This window comes from Saccostrea cucullata, unplaced genomic scaffold, assembly GCF_032062105.1.
Source record: "Saccostrea cucullata isolate Sc308-1 unplaced genomic scaffold, CSIRO_AGI_Scuc_v1 ctg9985, whole genome shotgun sequence".
Lineage (NCBI taxonomy): Eukaryota > Metazoa > Mollusca > Bivalvia > Ostreida > Ostreidae > Saccostrea > Saccostrea cuccullata.
In genome coordinates, this window is record NW_026924671.1 from 1 (window position 1) to 24646 (window position 24646).

The 24646-nt window shown below is 33.7% G+C and overlaps 1 protein-coding gene and 1 long non-coding RNA gene across 2 annotated transcripts; one reads left to right on the forward strand and one right to left on the reverse strand.

Moving 5' to 3' along the window:
• Positions 1-5994: 5994 nt before the first annotated feature.
• On the reverse strand, positions 5995-12940 carry LOC134267013 (uncharacterized). Its single transcript, XR_009992075.1, has 3 exons — positions 12601-12940; positions 8068-8262; positions 5995-7930 (listed from the first exon to the last, which is right to left on the reverse strand). It is a non-coding gene; the product is annotated as an uncharacterized LOC134267013 (long non-coding RNA).
• A 245-nt stretch (positions 12941-13185) lies between these two features.
• Positions 13186-18481, forward strand: LOC134267014 (proline dehydrogenase 1, mitochondrial-like; the record flags this gene model as incomplete). Its single annotated transcript, XM_062749246.1, has 3 exons — positions 13186-13539; positions 14206-14414; positions 18423-18481. Coding segments are annotated over exons 1-3 (592 nt in total), but the record flags the coding sequence as incomplete, so codon positions are not given.
• Positions 18482-24646: the final 6165 nt, after the last annotated feature.

Consider the following 24646-nt stretch of genomic DNA (forward strand, 5'->3'; position numbering starts at 1 on the left):
AATCCAAAACCGATACACAGAATTATGTATCTAAATGCCTTCCATACACGCTGCCTTCCAAAACATTGCGCATCTTCTGGCCTAATGTCATCTCTAATGAGGAGCTGTACAATAAACTAACACCACTACTCTATCTCAAGTTATAAAGTAAAGAAAATGGCTGTGGATAGTACATAAAATTATATGTATAAAATGCACCCAAGCTCCACCCCTAGGGTTACATTGAGATGGACACCAACTGGTATAAGAGAAAGCGAGGAAAACCAAAAAGAAACATGGAGAAGATCGGTAGAGAAAAAATATAAAAGAGAACAACTGGTCATAGGGACAGGTCCAAAGATGGACATAAGACAGGCCAACACGGAAGTTTCTGGTGACGGCCTTATGTGCTGACCAGCACAAAAAGGAGTACGTAAATAATTTAAGTCAAGCTTTTTTTTATATCATCGACAGTTGCAATTGGTTTCTCAATAAAATTTGACATCTGTTACAGTCAAAACAATTGATGCTAGACAATGGACTTGTCAGGTACAATTCGACGCGGACGTCTGTGAAAACTTTGGATTGAATTTCCTGTTTGATTTTATTTATTACAAAAACACTTTACATGGCCAGGATACCGACTATCTGAAACATAATCCTGCTTCGTGTTCATGTTCTTCTTCGCCCTATAACTATAGTCCTGCTGGACACGTTATTACAGGTGACGTAAATATAGTTTGTAATGATGACCTTAGATCACTTATTTTAAAAGGTCCTAAACATAGGGAACCCCGATCCTTCAACTGGCGACGGAATTTCATAAATATTATGGATTCTGTTGAAAATTACGCCAGACGATGGGCCAGATATGAAAAAGAAGACGTTGACACCTTGTCAGAATGGATTAAATGTATCAGATCCATGTTAAAGTCACGTATTAAAAGATTGAGGGGCAATATGAAAACCATCTATCCTTCTGTGTTCAATAAACCAGAAGTGACAAAAGAATTAGATAGATTACACGATCAGTACGTACTGGTTCCTGCCGACAAAGCAGGTAACAACATTGTCTTCGTTTGTAAGTATCATTATATAAATTGCATTCTAGAAGAACTTCTATTCTACAAGTGGTAATCCCACTTATACTCATACTTCCCTTTATAAGGAAAAAATTCTTCAAAATCACCTGTCAGTTTTGAATACTTTTAATATTCCACAGAGCCAAAATGAATTTGAACTACCTTATATATATATATATTGGATTCCGAAACTTCATAAGAATCCTTACAAACAAAGATACATTGCAGATTCCAGTAAATGTTCAACCAAGCCTCTTTCTTTACTCCTCACTAAGATATTGACAGTAGTGAAGGAAAACTTCAAGAGTACTGTGCAACTATATATTCAAGAAGTGGTGTGAATCAGATGTGGATACTAAAAAATTCTAAAGAACTTTTGGACTATTTGAAATCACAGGACTTTACAAAAATCAACAGCTTAAAAACTTACAACTTTTCAACTTTATACACAACAATTCCCCACGATAAATTAAAATCCAGGCTTTTTGATATCATTGACAGCTGCTTCTTCAATAAAAATGGAACGCGTAAATTTACTTACCTCGTCATTGGTCATTTGCAGAATTATTTTGTTAAAACAGATTCTGATTGCACACATAAGTACTCTGAAGTTGACATCAAGAAGATGTTTGAGTTTCTGATTGACAATATCTATCTATGTGGTTTTTGGAGACCAGGTATTCCAACAATCTATTGGAATTCCCATGGGTACAAATTGCGCTCCGTTATTAGCAGACTTATTTTAATATTCATATGAAGCAGAATTTATGCAAAATCTTATGCGTGAAAAGAAGAAAACACTTGCTGTGGCCTTCAACTCGACATTTAGATATATCCACGGCGTATTTTCAATTAACAATTTTAATTATATTCTTACATCGATACAATATATCCTGGTGAGCTTGAGATAAAAGATACCAGAGTCCGACACTTCTGTTTCATACTTGGATATTTTACTTGAAATACACACTAATGGTAATCTAACAACCAATCTATATGATAAATGTGATGACTTTAACTTTTCTATCGTCAACTTTCCTTACTTATGCAGCAACATACCTTCATCACCTGCATACGGAGTATATATATCTTAGTTGATTCGATACGCAAGAGCATGCTCTACGTATGAACAATTTCTAAAACGAGGTAAATTATTGACAAGCAAGTTGACAAAACAAAAATATCAGCAGTTTCGTTTAAAGTCATCATTTCGTAAGTTCTATAGTCGATACAATGACCTTGTCAGCAAATACAATTTATCATTGAGTCATATGCTGACTGGAGTTTTTCATACCAATTGTAAGTCCATTATTTATACACTGAATTGATGACGGATTTTTTCCGTTATTTCCTGATTATGTCAATTAAGGAGCACACGGCGGGTGTGACCGGTCAGCAGGGGATGCTCACTCCTCCATGGCACCTGATCCCACCTCTGATGATTCGGAGGTCCGTGTTTGCTCTGCACCTATTTTGTATTGTTTAATGGACTTTGAGATTGAATACTGTTCGTTATCTCCATATCCTTATTCAATGCAACGGGGCTATTCTAATGCACGAAGTCAAGTCTATGCATTTTCACTATGCAAATAAGAATAGCTCAGGTGGATGGAAAATAAATTTCAATTCATCGTTTTTCTCGGAAGTCCGCGTCGAATTGTACCCACCAATTTCATTGTCTGTGATTGATTGATTGATTGATTGTTGTTTAACTCCCTTCCAATAAGTTTTCACTTATATGGAGATGCCACCATTTGCCGGTGGCAGGGTAAAATTTTTTTTATCTATACTCGGCACTAACAGCCATTCAGCAGTGATGGATTTTTTTCATGCCAGCACCTACTGCGACAAGGCAACTAGGTTTTTACGGTCTCATCCGAAGGACAGGTCTCCACGTGCACATCACACCGTGGGCAGCTTCTTAAATGTGAAATCCATCCCTAAGTTAAGCAAAACATAGGTTATCTGATAAATACAGTTTCACGATTTGTAAACTATGGGTTACAACTCTTAACTATAGTTTACGATTGTAAATTATAGTTTACAGACGTGAATCTATGTTTATCAACAAAATCTATTGTTAACGTTTTATTACAGACACTCACAGATGAACTTGGATTTATGTAAAAAACAAATATCATGTAAATTTTTAATTTCATTTGTGTGTGTGGAAGGGGGGGGGGGGGTAAATGCGAAATTTACAACATGACCTCCCCTTAGTAAATTCAAAATTGTACAACATGATCCAAAATTAAATCTATTTTTAAAGAAATTGAAATTTCTTTATTCTACCCTTAGATGCTCAACTTATTTGCATAGAAGTCTTGTAATGATATAGGCCTAGCGCATGAAGCTCTGCTATCTATCAGGGACCTATATATAGGCCCTGTCTATATTTAATTTGTTTATAATGTTAATTTATTTGCCATTTCATTACGGGTACCATATGTCATCCACGTATACCACAAATCATTCTTTCCCGATGGTATCCGTGTGTGGAACTGAAAGAAACTGAATACATCGTTTACAAATACATGTATAAAGTCAGATACATGTAATGTAATATAAATACGCAAGAGAGAAGAGTTGCATGATAAGTAAGTGACTAGTACAATTTAATTTATTTTGAATAAAATTATCGTATGTAAATATAATTCCGTGTAATTTTCTCCTATTGTCGGGATTTTTTCTTTACTTGTTACCTCAAAGCATCCTAATCTCATGCAATCTAATTAAAACTAGAGGTACTGTGAGCGATGAGCTCACTAAATGATACCCCCCGCCTCCCATATGGTTATAACTGGTGAAAAAGTCCATGTTTTCCTGTGGCCGGGAAACCCAAAATATGTGTCGGATCAAAAAGTAAAATAGGAGGTGCACAATGGCAACATGTAATAAAGATTCTGTGAAAGTTTCATCAAATTTCATTCAGTGGTATGAGAGGAGTTGCGGATAAGAGATGGGTACCCCAAAGCGTAACAGACGGACGGACAGCTATACAGTTGAGAGGTACATTGTGCATTTTACGGAAGGTGCGGGGTTATCATTTTGCTTTGTGGGGTTATTAATAGTAGAGTGGTGACTTGAGAGGTTTCATTAGGAATTCAAACAAATGGTATATTGTGGGGTTAAAGGTCTATATTTGTGGGGTTAAGGATCTATGTTTGTGGGGTTAAAGATCTATGTTTGTGGGGTTAAAAATTAATTATTTAATATCAAGTCAACTTCACAGGCAACTAATTATAAGTACTTAAAATTGTTACTGTTTATCAGAAGAACTTAGAACGGATATAGCAATAACATTTTTCAACAACTGCATAGCAGTAACAATGCAAAAAAATGTTTTTATTTGAGGATAACTGTTGCATCAAAGTAAATTAACCCATCATGTTTTCACATGAAGATGATAGACAAGAATATCCCAGAAGTGTTAAACAAACAACCCCACTATGCTATATAGATATAACAGACAACACTAACCCCATAAATTATAAGACAAACAACCCCAGTATGTACTCTTAAAAAGATAATAGACAACACTAACCCCATTAAGCGTTTGGACAGCAACCCCACTATGTACTCTCATAAAGATAATAGACAACACTAACCCCATAAAGTGTTTGGACAGCAACCCCACTATGTACTCTCATAAAGATAATAGACAACACTAACCCCATAAAGTGTTTGGACAGCAACCCCACTATGTACTGTTATAAAGATAATAGACAATACTAACCCCATAAAGTGTTTGGACAGCAACCCCACTATGTACTACTATAAAGATAATAAACAACACTAACCCCATAAAGTGTTTGGACAGCAACCCCACTATGTACTCTCATAAAGATAATAAACAACACTAACCCCATAAAGTGTTTGGACAGCAACCCCAGTATGTACTGTTATAAAGATAATAGACAACACTAACCCCATAAAGTGTTTGGACAGCAACCCCACTATGTACTGTTATAAAGATAATAGACAACACTAACCCCATAAAGTGTTTGGTCAGCAACCCCACTATGTACTATTATAAAGATAATAGACAACACTAACCCCATAAAGTGTTTGGACAGCAACCCCACTATGTACTCTCATAAAGATAATAGACAACACTAACCCCATAAAGTGTTTGGTCAGCAACCCCACTATGTACTGTTATAAAGATAATAGACAACACTAACCCCATAAAGTGTTTGGACAGCAACCCCACTATGTACTCTCATAAAGATAATAGACAACACTAACCCCATAAAGTGTTTGGACAGCAACCCCACTATGTACTCTCATAAAGATAATAGACAACACTAACCCCATAAAGTGTTTGGTCAGCAACCCCACTATGTACTGTTATAAAGATAATAGACAATACTAACCCCATAAAGTGTTTGGTCAGCAACCCCAGTTATACAGATAATAGACAACACTAACCCCATAAAGTGTTTGGACAGCAACCCCACTATGTACTCTCATAAAGATAATAGACAACACTAACCCCATAAAGTGTTTGGACAGCAACCCCACTATGTACTCTCATAAAGATAATAGACAACACTAACCCCATAAAGTGTTTGGACAGCAACCCCACTATGTACTCTCATAAAGATAACAGACAACACTAACCCCATAAAGTGTTTGGACAGCAACCCCACTATGTACTCTCATAAAGATAATTGACAACACTAACCCCATAAAGTGTTTGGACAGCAACCCCACTATGTACTCTCATAAAGATAATAGACAACACTAACCCCATTAAGTGTTTGGACAGCAACCCCACTATGTACTCTCATAAAGATAATAGACAACACTAACCCCATAAAGTGTTAGGACAACAACCCCACTATTTACTCTTATTAAGATAATAGACAACACTAACCCCATAACGGGTTTGGACAGCAACCCCACTATGTACTCTCATAAAGATAATAGACAACACTAACCCCATAAAGTGTTTGGATAGCAACCCCACTATGTACTCTCATAAAGATAGTAGGCAACACTAACCCCATAAAGTGTTAGGACAACAACCCCACTATGTACTCTCATAAAGATAATAGACAACACTAACCCCATAACGTGTAACAACCCCATTATGTTCTTATATAGATAAAAGATAACATTAACCCCACAAAGTGTTAGACAAGAACCACAATATGTTCTGATAGAAAATATCAGACATCTTAGTAACCTCAGAGTGTTAAACAAACAACCCCGCTGTGTTCTCATGTAACAGATACCAGTAACCATATGAATTTAAGTGTTTGAAAACCCCAAGTATGTTCTAATATCAAAAAACTCTACCAGGGACTGGTAATAAAAGAACAAGTACCCCCACTATGTTCAATCGCAACTTCTCGAGCCTTTCTGACTAGCTGACAAACGACCTCGAATGTATTAGTTAGACGCCATGGCAACAACCCCCCCCCCCTTTCATGATCTTCGAAATAAATGCATGAAGACCTTTTATCTGTGGAATATGGAGTTTAACTTTATTCAATGCTATGATATTACATAAAATATACTATAAAAGGGACTTCTTAATTCCTCTATCCTATATTTGAAAAAAAAACAAGAAAAGCAAAACCTTTAACATCAGGTGATGTTAATACATTCGAGGTTGTTTTTCCAAACTCTGACGGAAAGACCCTGAGTGAGATGATGCGATTGCCAGTACGTCATATCCTTTTTTTTTACTATTAAAAATACCAAACAATACTCATAATACTTTTTCCTATTTTGATAACATACTCGAAAATTTGTTTTAAATATTTTTCAAACTATTTTAAATTGGATAATCTCTTTATCTTTACTGCTTATTTCTAATGATAATTTTTCCTTTGAATCTGCTGGTGCATGAATTTGAAGTGTACATTATGCATCAAAAGCATACATAATTTCATTGTAAATTAATAATAATAAATAAAAGAGATGATCCTGATTTTTAAAAAAAAATTTAATCAAACTTTTCAGTTACTCGACAAGTTGAACACAGATAAGAAACATGTCAATAAATGTAGAACACAGAAAAAAAACCTCAAAATTTGAGACAATCTTCATAGATGTAAAAAAAAACCAAGTATATAGTGAGTTGTCAAATAACTCTAAAACTTGCATGTTATTGCTACTTATTTTAAACAAAATATATTAATTAAAATGAAGTTTTAAGAAAAAAAGTGTAGTCTAATATCTCATCATTTTGCATTTTAAAATTGATCTTAAAACAAAAATAACGATGTACATCCTTTTGGAAAATATACTCAAACTTAGAGCTGCACCCCCACTCCCATCCCCTAAAATAAAATGAAAAAAAAAACCAACATGCAATTGATTTATAATTTTCAAAAAATTAAAATCAAACAACATAAATGTACATTTCAGTTTAATAATTATTTCTCACATTTAAAATGAGATCGCTAATTAAAAAAGACGAAAACTATGACTGTTAATGTATAGAAATTCGCCATGCCGAATGCAATGTTCATAAAAGATCCTTTTGTCTTAAAGCTGAACACTACTCATAAACATAAGTAATCAGAGATTACATAGCTCAATTCAAAAAATGATTACTTCAAGTTAACACGGTCTCACATTTAACTAATAATCAAGAAGTTAATTTAAGGTTTGCAGTAACTTGAGAATAGACATCCAAATACTTGAAACTAGTTGCCCATCAAGAAAATGTAATTCAAATCCACGACCCATGTAAATGTTATCTTTTTAGATTAACTTTCAAAAATCGATTCATCTTCTTTTTCTGAAAAGTAAGTCAGGTCCTGAATGTCGCCGTTTGGAGAAGGCAATGGCAAAAATGAATCGGGATTGTGCTTGTTCTTCTGAAAAGTCTTTAACTCATACTTCATGTATACCTGTCAAAAAAAAAAAAAAACAACAGTAAAATATATTTCTAAATGATAATGTTGAATTTTTTTACAGGTTATGTTTTAATTTATTGTAAAATAATATTGTTGTCTTGATTTTATGGGCACTTATAACATGTACTAACCACCGATCTGGATGTCTTTAATAGTTGCTTTCCTTAAATTTGTGAACTATATTCAGATCACAAATTGTGTGTTCAAGTCATAGGTTTGTTCTTTCAACTTTATGAATGTCCGACGCCTGCTGGTGTTGCTGCAACAATAGAGTGGCCTAGATCATCAAAGTTCCACTGATGTTCACTTTCAGTGGTATCTGAACTCTACAAAGGAATACAGAAGCAAATGTTTATTTATAACACACACAAAAATTCCGAGTTACTAATTAAAATTCATCGAAATTTATTTATAGCATAGTTGTCATGTACTGTGAACTACTTTCTTATATTGGTAAAAGGTGAAAAAGTACAGTCAAACTTGTTTTAAGCTTTGGGAAGTCCAGAAACTAGACAGGTGGCCTCTTATTCCAGTTTGCCAAAGAAGTAGCCAGTCGGTCAATAAATAAACAGCAATAACCACTACAGTTGATTTAATTAAACATGTCAATTTCACAAAACCTTTGTATGTGTGTATATATATATTAATCCATGCTTATTTAAAAAATATCAAATTAAAGACAAATTTTTAAGGTTTTGTGCATGTTCAGTGGCGTAGCTACCATGTATGCTTGTATTTAGCATGCACATCATTTTGAAAAAAAAGATAATGAGACTCTATTACTCCTTAAGTCATGTACAAATTAAATTATAACTGTAGTATCAAAAGTTATGTTTCTTCTAATTTTCTTTACATGTACACTTGCGTAGTTTTACTACTTAAAAAAAATAATAAAGTCACTGACACTGTAAGTTCGAAAACCATTATGGCAGCTACCGTAAAAAATTGAGCATTTCGTTTTCTCAAATGAAATTAAGTTTTAGGGTTGAATTTACAAAAATATTTATTTTATAAGATGAATTAATAAGTAGATTGTTCTGAGCCACTTTAATTTTATTTATTACCTTATGTAATATTCTTTTTTTTCGTAATTTTTGCGGATAAAAAACATCGCCGAAAATTTTTATAGTAGCCAATCTACGATAGCATGTCCTGTATTGCTTAAAAATTAAGTCTTTTTTTTTTAAATCGTCTCTCTACAATTATAATTGCTCCTTGGGTTTATTTATAATGGTAAAACGTTGTCAAGATATGTATTTTCTTCTCTTTCTTTTATGATTTTATGAGTGTTTAAATCGTCAGAATCCAGGAGCTTTCGGGGGCTTCGCCCCCTGGGCCCCTACCAGGGCTTTGCCCTGGACCCACTCGGGGCCTCAGGGCGGCCCCCAGACCCTTGCAAATTGGATCATGCACTTCATTTTCATCCTAGCTACGCCACTGATGTTTCTGTTCCTACAAAACAGTTAAACTTCATACATTCATAAGTGTTCCGAGTTCCCGAAACGCACCGGTCCACTAGGGATCCCCGTAAACTTTGAATGGGGCCGGTAAAATCTTAATTTTATCGGTCAAAATGTCTGATGTTTTTTTTTTACAGACTGTATAACGTTTACATATAATCTTAACAAAATCATTTAATTCAATTGTCCTGACAATAAACAAATGCAAAACTAAAGGAATGAAAAAAAAACGTCAGGGGCGCGCCAGATCTTGTTTAAATAAAATGTGTAAAATTGTCTACTATAAAAAGCTACATATTAAAATAATAATTTCCATAAGTCTGGGAGGAAAAACAGTTTTAAAAACACTGTCAAACAAATATTTTCCCTCTGATAAATATATGCACTCTGTAGTTCTGACAGTAAAAAAATGTGACAATCTACTTTCGTTTTGAAGGACGAATTTGCAGGGTTGCAAGAGTTGCCTGCTATTTCTGCTTGATTACAGACAATTTGTTACCATTTATTATTTTCTCTATAATTTAATCTATTAGCATGATAATATTATACCAACTTCTGGATTTTTTAAATGTATTTGATAGCATTTAAAATACATGCGCGTTTTTCCCCTTTTCTAAAAATAGCGGACTGACTTGAATGTAGTAAAACGACAACAAATTCACTTAAATCATCATTTTCATGATAAATTTGCATATCTTTATATCATTAGTACATATTTTTAACTGTGTGGAGGTTATATAATAAATTTTAACTAGTCAGAAATATCGGACGTTCTCCAGGCTTTTTAAAACGAGTTTGATATTTTACGTAATATTTTTCCTGGCACATACAATACCAAAATCCTAAATCCAAAAGAAAAAAGCCTGGAAAACAACATATATTTCCCACTAATTCCAAACAATCAACCAAGAGTTGTCATGTTGCAGATTTTATTTTAAAAATTTTTTTTAAAAATCTGTCAGAAAGGACATAATAATTTTATACGATGAATTAAGCGTTGGTCATCACACGCCGTCGGCGACGTCAAATCCTGCATACACAGGCCTTATAGAAAATATTTTAATCATTTTTTTTTTTAAATCTGCATGTGCCATCTTTTTATTTACACATATTATTTATTATATCGACACAATTTCCAATCCTATAATATGTTAAATTTACATACAAAAAATTAATGTCAGGTAAATTTTACAACTGTCCGGTGAATTTTGAATATTTACAAGACAATTGTCCGACATATTTTTGACTAGTTTCGGGAACTCAGAGTGTTCTTTTGTTACATTCAAATATATGATAATTGAATTACAGTATCATTCAAGAAGAAATACATGTGCCTTACTACTATCTATTTTTTTAATAAGAAAAAATACACAAGCTTTAATTAAAAGACAGTTTAATGGTGAATTAAAAGTATGAAAATTTATTTTAGTAAGTGTCAATAAAATCCATTTAAAAACTTCACTATCATATGTTCAGGTAATGATCAGTAGTGTAACCCCCCCCCCCCCCTTTCAATTAATCCTCGATCAACTAGTTTGCTGAAGCTTTTAGAGTCTGGTAAATTTTTAATATTATTTTTATAAAGCTGTCAGAATTTCTATCTAACATGCAGACACACACAAAAAATTATTCAATTGACCAAAGATTTGTATTTACGCAGTTTAAAATCATTCTACACAACACAGGTGTCAAGTGCAGTAGAGCGTAACTAATCCCTATCGATCGTCTCCTGATAGTGAAATTCACGAGATAATCATGCTATACAAAACATTTGTTTTGACAAGAGTTGCAATTAGGGCTTCTACACGGAATCAAAATCTAACAGTTGTGAAAATACTGATAGCCCTGTATTAAATAGCTAAGTCACATACTCTCACTGTAAATATTAAAAGCAATGATGAATTAATATTGTAAATTACAAAATGTAGCTTTAAGCTTGAATTTCTTTAAGTTTAGCTATTGAAAAACTATTAATTGTGATTTAATTCTTTTAAATTTTCAATCGTCGATCTTGAAAAATAAGTACAAATTGATCTTACATGACAATTATATTTTTTCCATTAACACAAACAGAGTTATATAATTTTATATACGTATCTAAAGGTAATTTGTTTAATTTCTTTAATAGGTGAATTTTATTATCGGGCACATAATTACACAAGCGAATGTGAAAAAAATGTGACATAATGGGTATTTTAACAACTGATTAAAATGTCCTGCACTCATTTATAAACATTGATTGTCATTTATCAAATTGATATACCACTAAATTTTACAACCTTATTATACAACCCCATGTTGATTCCTACAAAGCCTACTTGCTGTGAAAATTTATTGCAGTGACATTGTTAATTCCATTTTTCCATTCTGATTTTCTCTCTATAGATTAAGGTACGATTACAAGTACATGTAAACAAATGTGTGAAGAGTAGATAAACAATTGGTACGTATCTAGAATGAATTCAAAGAGAGAGAGAGAGAGAGAGAGAGAGAGAGAGAGAGAGAGAGAGAGCAATTATACTACGAAACAGGATAAAATTAAAGCCAAAAATATTCAATTTGAAAAAATTTAAACACGGAAGATTTAAAAATTAATCGGGAGGGGCGGAACAGGCGTGAAAAATCCAGAGATTTTGTCTCTCGTCGGAAGAATCACATGTATTTATGCTATGAGATATCTGCATGTATTTACCATAGATATAGAGAAAATTCGAATTAAGAAAAAACACGATCGTTTTTTTGAAGTAAATAAGCCAAGTAGTACTCAAATACGGATTAAATTATGGAGATTTATTGACAGTTGGGGCATGTTATATGGAAAATTTAAATGGTTTGGATTTTTATAGCAAAAAACGAGTGAAAATACGTACCAGGGTGTGCTTTGCACGTATTGCATGTGTATAAATAATATTATCTTTTTTTACTGGCCAACGGGGCGACCTTCATGCAGAAAACCACTAGCCCGACCCCCGGGTATCGGTCGATTTTCATTGCAGACCTCTGATTAAAAAAAGAACTATCAGTGCATTCATTATAATTTTTTTCACAAAAGCCCGTTTTCAATAGGTATGTGTTTATGTGGACTACAGATGTCCTTTCCTTGACTTTAAATAAATTCTACAACTGCATAATGTACGTATGAAGCATGTCAAACAATTTACAAAGCTTTTTTTCAATGTGGTGCAACAAAATAATAAGACTTACTGCATTTGCTTTTTGTGTTTCCGAATTTCCTCACTGCTAATACAAAGTGTCCAAACACAGCTACTTCCGTAATCTGCGCATGCGCAGTTAGTTTTAAATATATGCGCATGCTCAGGTATTCGGAACTCCTCGATTCAATTACCGAACTCCTCTAAACAGCAGATTTCTGAATGTCTGAGCGTTTTGGGCTAAGGACATGTCCAAAATTTGGACAAAGTCTTTGTGAGGTTAAATCTAATTTTAGGTTTTTCGACCTCATAGAGTAATTTTGAACGTAATTAGACCTCTTCATTATGGGGTTAACCCCACAGTACCCAAAAAACCCCACACTGCTGGAAAATACATTAATTTTACCCCACAATGTACCTCTCGTAAGAACAGACGGACGGACGGACAGACGGACGGACGTACAGACGGACGGACGGACGGACGGACGGAAATACCGATTACTATATACCCTCCCGCTTTTCAAGCGGGGGGTATAATTAGATGTTAGATCCGCTCGCATACCATGCATACTCGCTATTAGAAGGGGGTGTGTAAGAATGGGAGGCTATGATTGGTTGATAAGGTTTCTACACGGAGTTGCGTCCCTTGTTGTTTACATCCTACAGCATGGCGGCAATGTTGCGTACTTCATTCAGTCGGAATTTTTTGCCCCATGTACGAATTTTAGAAGGAAAGTATGTACAAGGAATCTTCAGTCAGTTTTGGAGAACAAAATTTACCTCATCTCAGCGTCTGAATCAGGAATCAGTGGCCGCCAGAGACGATATTACAGTGAAACATGACAGTTCAGACAACCATTCCCCTGCTCTTGACTTGTCATTCAACAACGCTAGAGAGGCTTACAGGAGCAAATCAACGGCAGAAATTGCCCGGGCATTATTTGTGTTCAATATGTGTTCTATACCCTTACTTGTAAACCATAACAAAACAGTGAGTTGTCATTCAATCTGCACTAGGTGCCACTATGTATTATTTGATTACGCAAGTTGTTCAATGTGGCATAAAGATTGGATAAAATTAATTCATTTAACACCTGTATACTGAGTTACGTTGTTTACAATGTAATATTTTTATTTTTAAACAAAACAAAATCCGCATAATCTGTGACGCTGGTTTGATAACCCTCTCAACTTGTAAACAGTTTTTGTATAACATGACAAATATATCCGGGCATGGCATGCGTCCAATTGTAAACTTAAAGGTCAAATATATACATAAAATCAATGTTGAGAATGTTTTTCACTGTGATTTAATCAAGTTTAGTTAGATTTTTTTTAAAGTCATCCTATCCAGTAATCCCCTGAGCGAACATGTTTATATAGTAAAACATTAACTCGGTTGGACTGCTAGAATGGGAAAAAAATTAATAGTACAAAAATTAGCGTTAGTTACACTTGTTAAATTGTCATGTCTCTTAATCTTGAATGAATATTATTTACATTAAACATACAAAGTCATTCATGTATATTTTCATTGCTCTGCTGACTATATCGATTGGTCTTGTAATGCTTCAATAATTATGCTGATTGATGTTTCTTTGCCTATTGAAGCTTCTGTACCATACAACCTATAAATCTTTGATTTATTTTTTAAAAGGTGTTAAAATGGAGCAGACGACTGCTGGGAAAGCAACTATTTTGCAAGATAATGAAGGCTACCTTTTATGGTCAGTTTGTGGCCGGAGAGGATCAAGTTGCCATTCGACCACTGGTCAACAACAATCGCAAGTTTGGGGTCAAATCCATCCTAGACTACAGCGTAGAGGAGGATATTTCATCCAAAGAGGCCAAGGAAGCTGAGATGAAGTGAGCTTTTGTTTGTTCTCAGGTGTAACTTTATCCCTTCTTCAATTTTTAAATTTGCTAAAAGTTTGCAACTTTGAAGATTGTATCTCAGATGTGTAATTATGGGATATTTTATTGACCCCTATAACCATGTAATTTAAAAAACAAACAGATTCACTGTTAAATGTATGAGATACACAGGATAAAAAAAATAAGGTAACCAGTTTAAGCTGGTCCTTACTGGTTTTTACAGATGAAATGTGTCATGTATATATACACTGTACATCAGTTTATGTCTGAATGTCTAAATGGTTGATTCCATAGACTTACAGATCTTTTTTCCCATTATAATTAATGATTTTGGGATGTATATACATGTATTTTGTTCTGTCTGACTGTGTGTTTAGCTGTTTTCTGTCTGCCAAAAAGTAACATTGGCCATAACTTTTTAAGAGTTGGTGCAAGGCCTCTCAAATTTTGCATGTCAATTCCTTTAGACAATATCTTTGTTTGTAACACAATTTTTTCTTTTGTGATGTTGACTTTAGAGTTTTAGAACTTCATTTTTAGCTCTACTGGTCAGAGACCAGAAGAGTTTATGTGATTGTAATGCACCCGCCATCCGTCCGTCTGTCTGTCTGTCTTGCTGTCTGTAAACAATTTTTCAAAACGCTACTCCTCCTAGAGTTTTGGTCTGATTTCAATGTAACTTGGCACACAAGTAGACTACACTAAGATACATAATTCTGTATATCGGTTTTTGATTTCAATTAACGGTGTTGCCATGGTTACTAAAAGTAGAAAATTTTGTGAAAATCATTCAAAATGCTACTTCTCCTACAGTTTAAGTCTGATTTCAGTATAACTTGGCACACAAGTAGACTACACTAAGATACATAATTCTATACATCGGTTTTTGATTTTGATGAATGGTGTTTCCGTGGTTACTAAAAATAGAAATTTTTTGAAATACATTCAAAATGCAGCTCCTCATACAGTGTTGGTCTGATTTCAATATAACTTGGCACACAAGTAGACTACACTAAGATACATAATTCTGTTTATCGGTTTTTGATTTCAATGAATGGTGTTGCCGTGGTTACTAAAAATAGAAATTTTTTGAAATACATTCAAAATGCAACTCCTCGTACAGTTTTGGTCTGATTTAAGTATAACTTGGCACACAAGTAGACTACACTAAGATACATGATTCTGTATATGGGTTTTTGATTTTGATGAATGGTGTTGCCGTGGTTACTAAAAATAGAAATTATTTTAAAAACATTCAAAATGCTACTTCTCCTACAGTTTTAGTTTTATTTCAGTATAACTTGGCACACAAGTAGACTACACTAAGATACATAATTCTGTTTACCAGTTTTTGATTTCGATGAATGGTGTTGCCATGGTTACTAAAAATAGAAATTTTTGTGAAAATCATTCAAAATGCTACTTCTCCTACAGTTTAAGTCTGATTTCAATATAACTTTGCATACAAGTAGACCACACTTAGATACATAATTCCATTTATCGGTTTTTGATTTTGATGAATGGTGTTTCCGTGGTTACTAAAAATAGAATTTTTTTTTCAAATACATTCAAAATCCTACAGTTTTGGTCTAATTTTAATATAACTAGGCACAAAGCAGACTACACTGAGATACATAATTATCAGTTTTGTGTTTTTGATTTTAATGATTTATGTTGCCATAGTAATTTAAATTGAAAATTCTGTAAAATTTTATTAAAATCTACTCCTACAGTTGTAGTCTTATTGCAATCTTGCCTCAAAAAGAGATTTAATCAAGGATCATTATTCTATATATTGCTTTTGTAAAGTTTTAAGTCTTAACTGCTATTTTACTCTTTCTTTATTATAAGTACAAACCAGTAGAGCTGCAGTCTCGACAGAGACTTCTGGTTAAAACCTTAACCTTAGTAATAACTTTTAAACTTCTTAAATACTATTATTTCACTTTAATGAGTATTTCATGTGACAAGATCTATTTTTTGGTGACCTACATTTTTGATATCATAAGCATGACATTTTAGTATGACCTAATTTTGTAAAATATTAACCTTGGCCATATACCGATACTCTGGTTGTTGCTAGCCCTTTTAAATATTTTGTATTCGTAAGTGTATTCCTTGGTGTAAGACCTTTCTTAAGCTGATCTAGCAAATGACCTTGAGCAAGGAGTTTGACCTGCTCCTGAAAAAAGAGCTGTCAGATGGTGTTTCACAAAACATAGGGTTGTTTCTAAGGCAAAAATTAGTCTTTGTCTGTTGGTTTTTAGCTCACCTGAGCTGAAAGCTCAAGTGAGCTTTTCTGATCACATTTTGTCCGGCGTCCGTCAGTCTGTCTGTCTGTCTGTCCGTCTGTCCATCTGTCTGTAAACTTTTCACATTTTCGACTTCTTCTCAAGAACCGCTGGGCCAATTTCAACCAAACTTGCCACAAAGTATCCTTGGGTGAAGGGGATTCAAGTTTGTTCAAATGAAGATCCACGCCCTTATTCAAGGGGAGATAATTGGGAATTAATGAAAATTTGGTGGCATATTTGAAAAATCTTCTTCTCAAGAACCTCTGTGCCAGGAAAGATGAAACTTATGGGGAAACATCCTCAGGTAGTGTAGATTCAAGTTTGTTCAAGTCATTACCCCCGGGGGTAGGGCGGGGCCAAAATGGCCGACGAAACTTTTACATAGAAATATATAGGAAAATTCTTTAAAAATCTTCTTCTCAAGAATGACAAAGCCATAATTCATCATATTTAATATATGGAAGCATGCTCAGGTAGTGTAGTTTCAAGTTTGTTCAAATCATGACCCCGGGGGGTAGGGCGGGGCCAAAATGGCCGACCAAAGTTTTACATAGAAATATATAGGAAAATTCTTTAAAAATCTTCTTCTCAAGAATGATAAAGCCATAATTCATCATATATATTTGGAAGCATGCTCAGGTAGTGTAGATTCAAGTTTTTTCAAATCATGACCCCTGGGGGTAGGGCGGGGCCAAAATGGCCAACCAAAGTTTTACATAGAAATATATAGGAAAATTCTTTAAAAATCTTCTTCTCAAGAATGACAAAGCCATAATTCATCATATTTAATATATGGAAGCATGCTCAGGTAGTGTAGTTTCAAGTTTGTTCAAATCATGACCCCGGGGGGTAGGGCGGGGCCAAAATGGCCGACCAAAGTTTTACATAGAAATATATAGGAAAATTCTTTAAAAATCTTCTTCTCAAGAATGATAAAGCCATAATTCATCATATATATTTGGAAGCATGCTCAGGTAGTGTAGATTCAAGTTTTTTCAAATCATGACCCCTGGGGGTAGGGCGGGGCCAAAATGGCCAACCAAAGTTTTACATAGAAATATATAGGAAAATTCTTTAAACATCTTCTTCTCAAGAATGACAAAGCCATAATTCATCATATATATATGGAAGCATGCTCAAGTAGTGTAGATTCAAATTTGTTCAAATCATGACCCCCAGGGGGTAGGGTGGGGCCAAAATGGCCGACCAAAGTTTTTAAAGATATATATAGGAAAATTCTTTAAAAATCATTTTCTAAAAAATGGCAAATCCATGATTGGTCATGGGACTACTTTTGGATTTAAACTTTAGAATAAAAAGCCATTTTCTACTTTTTCCTACCCTTAGTGCTCAGGAGAGCGATGTGGCCCATGGGCCTCTTGTTATTATACCCCCTGCTTGAAAAGCAGATGGGTTTATAGTAAGCAGGATGTCCATCTGTCTGTCTGTACGTCCGTCTGTCTGTTACGCTTTGGGGTACCCATCTCTTATCTGCAACTTCTCTTATACCACTGAATGAAATTTGATGAGACTTTCGGAGAAACTTTATTACATTATGCCATTTTGACCTCCTATTTTACTTTTTGATCTAACACATATTTTGGGTTTTCTGTAGCAAAACATGGACACTGCCATTGTAATCTATGTTTTGCATTGAATTGAATTCTGAGTACATTTGCAAATACATTTGTAAATATTTTTTCAGGAGTTGTACTCCCCCAGATACAGATCCCCTTGAAGCACAGAAATTAAATACAGATGCATGTAAGTAAGGAATTAAATACAGACGCATGTAAGATAGGAAAATCATAGTTGATATGATTAATAGATGTTACAATACAGAACAAATGATGTAAAATGTTTAAATCCTTTAAAATGGTGTTTACAGGTCAATGCACTTTGTTTTATGAAAAAAACTGATGAATTTTTATGCATTTCAATTTTGTTTTCAAATTTCTACATTTATTTACAAAAAAAAAAAATCCTCAGTTTTTTATATGAGTCAACTGACTACTGGTAAGAGATAGTTTTTTTTTAAACACAATATTGGAAAACAGTTTTAGGTCACCTTAGTTTACCCTGGTGACCTTTTGCTATCTGTTTTTGTCCATATGTGTGCGTTGTCTGTCATACGTTAACATTTGAACATTTTACGACCTCTTATCTGACCCCAGTGAACCAATTTCAACCAGTTTTGGCATACTGTAAAAGCAGAAATTGCCATGGGAGATTAAATTTTGTGTATGTCGTTGTTTACAATTATTAACAAAATTAAATCCCACATGAAATTTTTATATGACTATATATTTAATAGCATATATTGCAATAGCATTTACATGAAAATGTAATAAAAAACTTGTTTTATCTGGAAATTATTGGAACTATGAATTCTGGGATGCATTGAATTAACTCATTCTTGCACTTTCACAAATACAAATGTAATTATAAATTTATCCTTAATATTTAAGAAAAGAGCCAATTTTGTTGTGTATTAATCAAAAAATATAACATTTATAATCTAGAAAATTCAGAGTAATTATGTTTGAAAGCAAAACCCTGCACACGCTAGTATCGTCAGCCCCTGCCCAGTGCTGTACGTTTTTGTAAACAGGGCAAAAGCTCTGTTATTGTGAATGTTTACTATTCACCAAGTGCGTTCAGTTGTTAAACTCTGCATGCACCACTAAGCACAGACTCACAATACTGTGAGTGGGTTTTGCTTTCAAAGTTGAATCAAACATTTCTACTCTGAATTTTCTGGATTAAAGTTTTAATATTTTTCATTAATACGCAACAAAATTGCCACTTTTCTTATTAAGAATAAAATTTAAATTGTGAAAATTCTAAGTTTCAATAAATTCAAGATAAAATAAGATTTTTATTTTAATATGAAATGGTATAGCAACATATAAGTCATAAAATTATATAGAAAATTTGAGAAAATATGAACTTCAAATATGTGTCCAAGCACCTTTAATGCAATCTTTAAAAATCTTTTTACTCCTAGACATCGAACAGTCAAACTGTTGTAATAAGCATTGAGCCATATAAGTAAATTCATGACCCATAGGATGGGGAATCTGTTAAATATATAGTGATAATGCATTCTTTCTTTAAATATCTTCTCTCTCTTTTGAAATTGTGCATTTCATTTCCTCAGCTTTGAAATGACCCTATATGCAAGTTTTGAGGTTGTGACTCTCCAATGATGGAGGTGCAGAAAGTATTCATATAATTACTGGCATGGAAGTGGGACAGGTTGCTGACATACTCCAACATGCATAGATAAATAAAATTATCAAGTAGTGAAGAATTTGATTAGTTTATTGAGCTCTATTTACACATATTTCATTGAAACAAATGAACCATCATAGTCTTTGTGAAAAGACACTTCATTGATTGTACAAACCTGCTTTAGAGAGTTAGTGGGCTCTTCGAAATTATATTAAGGGAAGGATTTGGTGTGTCATTCAGAATGACAAGTACAATGATGCGTATCTATTATTGGAGATTTAATACCTCTTCCCTCATTTTGTAACTTCATAAGTCATAACTGTTGATTTTTTCTAAAATCTTTTGTTGTATGTGAATCCTTGGTTGGAAAAAATTATGCCTTTGGATAAATTTTGTAATTTTTGAGTTGAAGAGTGCATCTCTTATATCAGTTGTGATAGACCAGCTATCGATGTTGTATCCAATTTAAATAGCTGTCCCATCTGCCTGTTTACACAGAAACAAAAACCCACTCTTTAACAAAAGAGGGCACTAAGGGAGATTAATCTTTAAACTTTCATTATCAGTTTTGCCAAAGTTTTTACATGATACTCAGATGACCTGAATGGCCCACAAGCCTCTTGTATCAATATCATTTTTTTGCAAACCTCTCAGGACAAAATCTTTAATTTTTTGTTTTAACTTATAAATAGTGACAACATAACATCCTGTTCAAATTTTTATGAAAATTTATTACAGCAAATATATTTTTATGATTACTTAGTGAAAAACCTAATAAGAGATTGGCAAGGAACATTTAGTGGTAAGACGGTACACAGCAGTGGGATTATGAATGCTAAATCATATTCCATATAAAGGTCTCTTCTCTAAATAGATTTGTATATATTCATATTTATTAAAACTATTATATTTTACACATATGGATTTAAATTACCACCATTTTTATGCTTTTAAAAAAAAAAGGGGGGGGGTATTGCTTTATACCTGTTGTTCAGTCCACCATGTTTGTCGCTATCTTGAGAAGTCTTTTGCTTTACAGGCATCAAACTGAAAAGAGTTCTTCTGGTAACCGCACAGGAATAGATGGTACCATCTATTCCTGTGCGGTTAAGGGACCGGTCCCTTATTGATATAGATGATTGAAGGTTAAGGGTTGTATTACTCTAGACATAGGAAGAGCATGTTAGTTTATATCCTAAAAACCATTTGCTTGACAGACATTGATTTCCCTTAGGAATAAATGACTCCTTTTGATTTTGAGATCAAAGGTCATGGGTCAAAGTGGATATACCAATAAATTGACCACTCAGAATCTTGAGAACACTTTGCTGACCATGTTGACAGAGAGCAGACTAAATACACTGGTACTCCCTGGAGAGTACATGACCCCTGTTGATTTTGAAGTCACATGGCAAGGTCAAAACTGTCTTTGACTTGTGAAGGTAATGTCCATGTAGTATCTTGAGAACCCTCTGATTGGTAGAGATCAAAATTGGTACATTTGCTCCCCTTAAGGATAAAATGACCACTATTGATTGTCAGGGCAAAACATCAAAGGTGTCAAATATGGAATTATCAATTTATATTTGAAATACTTCGCATGAGACATCAAACTTGGTGCATATGCACATTTTTTTAAGGAGTAGATTATTCCTATTACTTAGGTCATGTGGTCAAAGGTCAAGGGTCAAATAAGATAGATACTAGACTTGGAAAGATGTTGTCTGCTCAGTATCTTGAGAACCATTTGATTTACAGTTATCAAATTTGTTGCATTGGTACCCTCTTCAAACATAAATTACCCATAATGATGACGAGGTTTGAATGGAGATCAGACTTAGTATTACAGTGTATGTTTCTCCCTGACAAGTAGATAGCCAATTGTTTACAGTACATGTATCATTATATATTTATTCTACCTCAACTTGTTCTTTCTTGTGTATAAACAGGGTTTTGATTTATTTGTTTGGATACACATGCTTTCTCTCTCTTATTTCAATAAAATTACAGTTTCAATGTACAGTTTATATAGAGATATTAATTCTGAAATATCATATGAATCAAAAAAGAGGTGTCTGTATGCTTGAAGTTTTATCTTCCAGCATTTAAGCATGGAAAAAGAGTGAGGCGTAAGTGAAATATCATGGTTGCTGTTCTCTAATAATCCCTTTTCTTTATACTGTTTTACCACTATAAATTAGAACCAGTGTTTACTGTGTTACTCACTGATTAGAATCAAACATCATCATCACCACAGAGTCAATTTTATAATTTGGCAAATATACATGTAACAGTTTCATTCCTTAATTAATCCTGGATTTTCAAATATATACATTTGTGGTATCTCTCCATTATATAAACATACAGAGAGAAAATATCTTCAATTCTGTATGAAGTTTGTCAGAGGTCAAAGGTCAATACGTGACCTAATCACATGGCGCAATAATATCTACCGTTACATAAATTATAAAATGACCTGCTGTACTTGCTTTTCATGTATAAAAATGAATAAAAGAAGCAAGTAAAATGATAATTATTTTATTGTAAATGTAAACAAGTATTTCATACAGTTTTTGGGCTATCGATTCAACCTGTGTACATAGAGAAAACTAGGAGTCTAGCGTTTGTTTACATTTTTCTTCACTTTTGTCACCTGCACAGTCTCTAACGTTCATCCTTATTTTTTGGATAGACCTTTGGTTAAATTTTCATGATAAACTTTTATTTTATCTTTAAATTTTACTCACGATAAATGTGTAAATCTGTTGGAAAATATCTTTGCAATCATGCCATGAACAACTGCCAAACACCTCGGCGTTTTCGTAGTTCAGTGTAAAGCTGTCGCCCGTGTCTCCATGTTTATCAGTGTTTTTATATGATAAGTATGCCTTTAGTTACGGAAACCGTGGAATGTTTTTGATCAAACTGCAAATTAACTGGCTCGGACAAGTGTCTCAGTCCATCGGATCCATCCATCCCTTTCCAGCGACCGAAATTCCTCCAACTTTTTATCATCAAACTTTGGACGTGTTTCTTGTGTCTTTTCATCATCGATTATCATTTTTCACGAATAAAATATTCCAAGACAACAATCTGTTCACTATTACTGATCACAAGTAGTCTTTCACAAAATATTCCCTTCGAAATACATTTCTTAGCCTAATGAATATTCGAAGCGTAACCGCCATGCAAGCCGATTTACACCTTGCGTCATTTTTTAAAATCTACAACGGACGGTTAGTGCAATAATTTAAATTCGTAAATATTCAATTGTCTGTCTCAAATGTATATATAAGTAATAAATAACAAGTTTATAAACTTCAGTGGGAATTGAAGTGGGTTGGTACGTGATCAAATCTTCTGAGAAGGCCTTTGGCCTTCACAGGATTTGATCACGTGACCCACCCACTTTAATTCCCATTGAAGTTTATCAACGTGTTATTTATTTCTTAAATGAAGGTGTGCTTTAATTAACATCAATTTTTTTTAAATCACAGAAATATTCAAAATCATGTTCCTTTAAATAGTACTGGTAATAGTCTGACAGTCTTAATTTCTCTTCACGTAAATTTTTCTTACTTGAAACAATTGTATCTTTGTAGTTAGGCAAATCAGTGTAATTTGAAAAAAAAGGAAAAAAAAAAAGAAATGCATTTCCCAGGTAAAAATTGCTATTACATGTACTACTGGAACTTACCAATAATGATCAGGAATGACATATTTCCCATGAAATACTGAGAAATAAAGTATAATAGAGTACATTTCATAATTTCATGCATATTTTGGGTATAAAGGCATATATTATATAGTGCACATTATTAACTGTCTTAGATATCTAATCTTTATGATATAAAATTTGACATATCCTTATATTAAACAGGTCCAGTCCAAACACTATTTCTACCTACGAGGCTATTAATAGCTAAATAGGTATTTAAACCTACCCAAAGTAGCTATTTTTACTTACTTATTGTATTGTTTTCATTTTGTGGCCAAAAGACCGAGTGACGCAACATAGTAAATACATAGTTTTTGATACAGTCACACTATAATGATGAATATGACAAAATTTTGAAATTATGATTAAAAAAAATGATTACTTCCTAAATTGGCACATTTACATTAGTTTCTATATGCAAAATTGTAAATTTAAGAAACTCTGTTTGAGAAATCCATTTTGTTTAACAGATGGTTACTGTTGCTGTATGACTACTGCCAGTAGGGAACTTGGAGCAGTATACTGATTTTCTGTACATGTTTTATTATACCCCCCGCAAACGAAGTTTGGGGGGGTATACAGGAATCACCTTGTCCGTCTGTCTAGCTGTCCGTCTGTCTGTCTGTGCAATCGTGTCCGGTCCATATCTTTCTTACCAAGGGACATTAGAATCTATTACTCCACACAAAGATTGCCCATGACTTAAGAGTGTGTCATGACCTTGACCCAAGGTCATTTGGGGAACTTCAAGGTCACTGGAAGAAAAATTTCATAATTCGTGTCCGGTCAATATCTTTCTTATGTATAAACTTGGTAGGTTCTCATTTCACACAAAGATTGCCCATGACCCAAGGGTGTGTCATGACCTTGACCCATGGTCATTTGGGGAACTTCAAGGTCACTGGAAGAAAAATTTCATAATTTGTGTTCGGTCCATATCTTTCTTATGGATAAACTTAGTATGATCTCATTTCACA